The 3,589-nt window shown below is 55.6% G+C and overlaps 1 protein-coding gene across 1 annotated transcript in view; it reads left to right on the top strand.

Moving 5' to 3' along the window:
* Positions 1–283: 283 nt before the first annotated feature.
* LOC118156838 (POTE ankyrin domain family member C-like) overlaps positions 284–3,589 on the top strand; it is a 6,619-nt gene continuing 3,313 nt past the window's right edge. Inside the window, exons 1-6 of the mRNA XM_035311059.1 lie at positions 284–483; positions 616–730; positions 971–1,144; positions 1,233–1,339; positions 2,715–2,815; positions 3,004–3,171. Of these exons, the coding sequence (XP_035166950.1) occupies positions 284–483; positions 616–730; positions 971–1,144; positions 1,233–1,339; positions 2,715–2,815; positions 3,004–3,171 (865 nt within the window). The remainder of the gene's footprint in view (positions 484–615; positions 731–970; positions 1,145–1,232; positions 1,340–2,714; positions 2,816–3,003; positions 3,172–3,589) is intronic.

Here is a 3,589-nt window from a genome sequence, read left to right as displayed (position 1 = left end):
CCCCCCAGGGGGGGCGCCCCTTGTGATGCCCTTTGTGACACCCTGCCTGTTGCCTGGAAGCAAAGCCTTGTGCTGCCTGCAGCCAGTGCTCAGCGCTCAGTGCTGTTGCTGCCACTGGGGAAGCGACAGCGTGTGTGTGGCCGGGAGTGTGGCTGCGGCCCTGCCCTCGTGTGGTGCCTCTGTCCCGTTGCGGGGCTCCCAGCAGTCTCGGCTCCCTTCTCCTTGCCCGGAGCCTGGCAGAGCCTGCCGGGTGCCCCTTGGTGCCATTGCCATGAGGCGGGCCATGGCCTCATCCCCGCCGCAGCATGCAGAGGGTCTTGGTGCTCGTCAGGGGCCGATGGGAGCCACCGTCGGTGCCTGCCGGCTCCAGGAGAGGCAGCCTGGTGGGCTGCATGGTGCGGCCGCCCGCGGCGACCTGGCCCTGCTGCGGCGGCGCTGGTGGCTGAGGAAGCTGTTCATCAACTGGCGGGATGCGGAGGGGCGGTAAGGGGCAGCCAGTGCCTGCAGCCAGGCCCTGGCCCTGCCTGGAAGCGCCCAGCCCAGGCGGAAGCGCTCTGGGCCCTGGGCCGGCCCGTCGTGGTCTGTCTGCCTTAATGGAGCATTTGGAATTTACAGGACACCTCTGCATCTTGCCTGCATCAACGGCCACGTGGATGTCGTTCGGTTTCTGGTTAGGAAGAAGTGCAAGCTGAACCCACGTGACAATTTGAAATACACGCCCCTGATGAAGGTACGTGAAAACACGACGCTGTTGCTGTCGATGGGGCTTGTTGGCTCCGCTCTGCGGGATGATGGCTTCCTGGCAGCATTCTTTGCGTAGGCCTGCGCAGACACAGGGGCGCTGCAGTCAGTGCAGAATGGGTTCCCTGACCTTTGGAGACCCTCTTGTTTTCCCACGTTGGGAAGCTCTCTGTTGACAGAGAGAAGCGTAGGCATTGCAAGTCATTCCTTTCTTGTCTCTGGTTTCCAGGCGGTAGCGTGCAAGCAAGAAGGCTGCGTGGCTGTTCTGCTAGAGCACGGCGCTGACCCAAACGCCACAGATGGTAGAGGCAACACTGCCCTTCACCTCGCTGTGCACACTGCTAACATCTCTGTAGTGCAGAACCTCCTTCAGCACAATGCCCAGATTGATGCTCTGAATCAGGTAACCTGGTAGCTTGGGCAAGGCTGTCCTTCAAAAAAATAAAAGTGACTTCACTTTCTATGCTAAGGTTGATTCTCTCTCCTTTCAGCTGGGATTAACGCCGCTTGCTCTCGCAGTCTCCAACCGTTGCAAAAAGATGGCAGAGTTCCTTCTGGAAAAACGAGCTGACGTGAATGCGCGAGATTGCTGTGGAAGGTGAAGGGTTTTTCAAAAGTTTGCCTGGGTTTCCTTAGCATTGCTCAAGTGAAGTTGATCAGAGGCATAGGAAGGACCTTTGCAAAGGAAGCTGGAGCCGCACAGGAGGAGTTCCTTCTGCATGCCTTGTGAAAGCAGATCTGCGCGTGGCTGCGGTCTTCCTGCAGGGGATGTTTTCCATGCTGAGGGCTGCAGGAAAGCATTGTCTGCGGTGCCCCCCAGTACACGAGCACAGCCATTCTGAAACTTGCCCTTTGCTCAGCAGCACTGCTGTTAAGCAGGAGAGGGGGGTTGAATCGAGGCATAGTTTGTACGCAAGAGTTGTCAATGGGCAAGAGACAAGGGGCGTAAAGGGAAGCAAGGGGAGTGGGAGTCGCGTGTAGGGCGGAACCTTTCAGCGCGAGCATGGGCAAGCAGTGGGACAGGTTGCGTGGGAGTTTGTGCAGCCGCCAGCCTTTGTAGGAGGCTTTGAAGAGCAGAATGGGAGAAGCCCCGAGCAGCCCAGTCTGACCTGATAGCTGGAGACCTGCCTGGAGGTCCCGTCCAACAGGAGTTCTCTCGTGCTTTGCCTTTGCTTTCGCTGTCCCTGTAGGAAAGGGGGGAAGCCGTTGCCTGGGAGGCAAATGGGGAGGGGACTAAAACAACGCCAAGGCGATGTCTGCAGAAGCTGACGTCTTTCCCACCTGGTTTTGGATGCTATAGGACTGTTCTTATAATTGCTGCTGTTGTGGGGGATACGGACATCACGCAACTTCTTCTTCGGCATGGTGCCGATCCTTCTCTGACAGACATCACCGGCAAGACAGCTACGGGTTACTCTACAACTCTCCATGGCCGAGAGTAAGTGTTCTGCATCGTTCATTGCCAGGGGGTTGTCCAAATGTCCGTGCTGTCTTATGGACCGCTTGGTAGAGGCACCAAAGTTTAAGGAGGCGTTGAGACCTTCGTGTCGGCTGGGCTCAGTGGCATCTTCAGATGCATCTCCTTCCCGCACCCTTTTTCAATAGTAGCCTGGGTCTGCAGCAAACTTTTGTTTATTTATCTTCAAAGGTTTAGTTAAGAAGCAAATGTGCAAGTGGTCTCTTCCAGAGCCCCAGGTTACCCTCTGCCAGGCTGGTCAGAGGATAACAGCTGCCCAGCAGCAGGGAGTTACTCTATAGATGGGAAGAGGCATCTATAGAGGGACTGAAGATGCCTGTAGTGAATATGAAATCTGTAAGAGCAGTGCAAGCAGCAGCGTGTGTGTAACCCTTTAACAGCTGGCTCTGAAGCTGTACAGGCTGGACAATGAACAGCTGCTGCTTGTCTAGTGAAGACTGGAGGCAAGGCTGTGGTTATTGTTATCCAAATGGATTCCCGTTCTTTCTGTCTGTAGTCTTACTGAGGAACCCGTGAGCTCAGAAACCACGGGAGAGTCTTCCGCAGATGGCAAAAAAGGCACAACAGTATCCGACAACTCCTGCTCGGTGACAACTGGTGGGTACCGATTAGGCACACTTGCACTGAGTGGAGTAGGCGGGATCCCTAAAAGTGGACAAGATGATGTGGAAAACCCACTCTGGCCTGTAGCAGGATAATAACCCACTTTGGGGACGCAGGGCTTGAGTGATGGGGAGAAATAGAGTGAAGGAAACACGGTGACTGGTTTCTTACCTCCTTTGCAGAAGGTGTCCTAACAGCAGCAGAAGCGGAGCAAGAGGAAGGTGGTGACTCTTGCGAATCCTCTTCAGCAAGTGGAATAGCGGGAGGTGGAGAGATGCAGATACTGAGATGTGCCAAGGAGCCTGGAAAGACGGAGATGGACACTCAGTTGGCTGAGAAGACACCTGAAGGTTAAACCCCTCAGAGGGAAATGGCTGTCATGGAGTCAGAGCTGTGAACTAGCCCATTTTTAAGTGGCAACACCTAGATGTCTGGCTTCTGGGAAGGTTTTGGGCAGTGCATCTCAGAGCAGGGCGATCTTTTCTGGCAGTGCTACGGAAAGAGCATTCTTTCTTGTCGATTTGCCGTCAGCATGAGGACGCTTTGCACAGTGTTGCTACAGTGCCTCCTGGCCAGTGCAAATTGACCCTAAACACCAGAGTCGGGAGATGTTGTCTAGAGCCCACACGGCCCAAACTGTCCGTACACCGCGACCCCTGCATGCCAGAGTCTCTTCCTGGATGCCACCCAGCCACCTGTGGGGCGCTGCTTAGAGCCACGTGCGCTGCCATGCTTAGGCACCTCCTGCTGGAAAGGAGGCAGCAAGAG

This window comes from Oxyura jamaicensis (assembly GCF_011077185.1).
Source record: "Oxyura jamaicensis isolate SHBP4307 breed ruddy duck chromosome 1 unlocalized genomic scaffold, BPBGC_Ojam_1.0 oxy1_random_OJ71877, whole genome shotgun sequence".
NCBI lineage: Eukaryota > Metazoa > Chordata > Aves > Anseriformes > Anatidae > Oxyura > Oxyura jamaicensis.
This window is presented reverse-complemented; position numbering and strand designations above follow the sequence as displayed.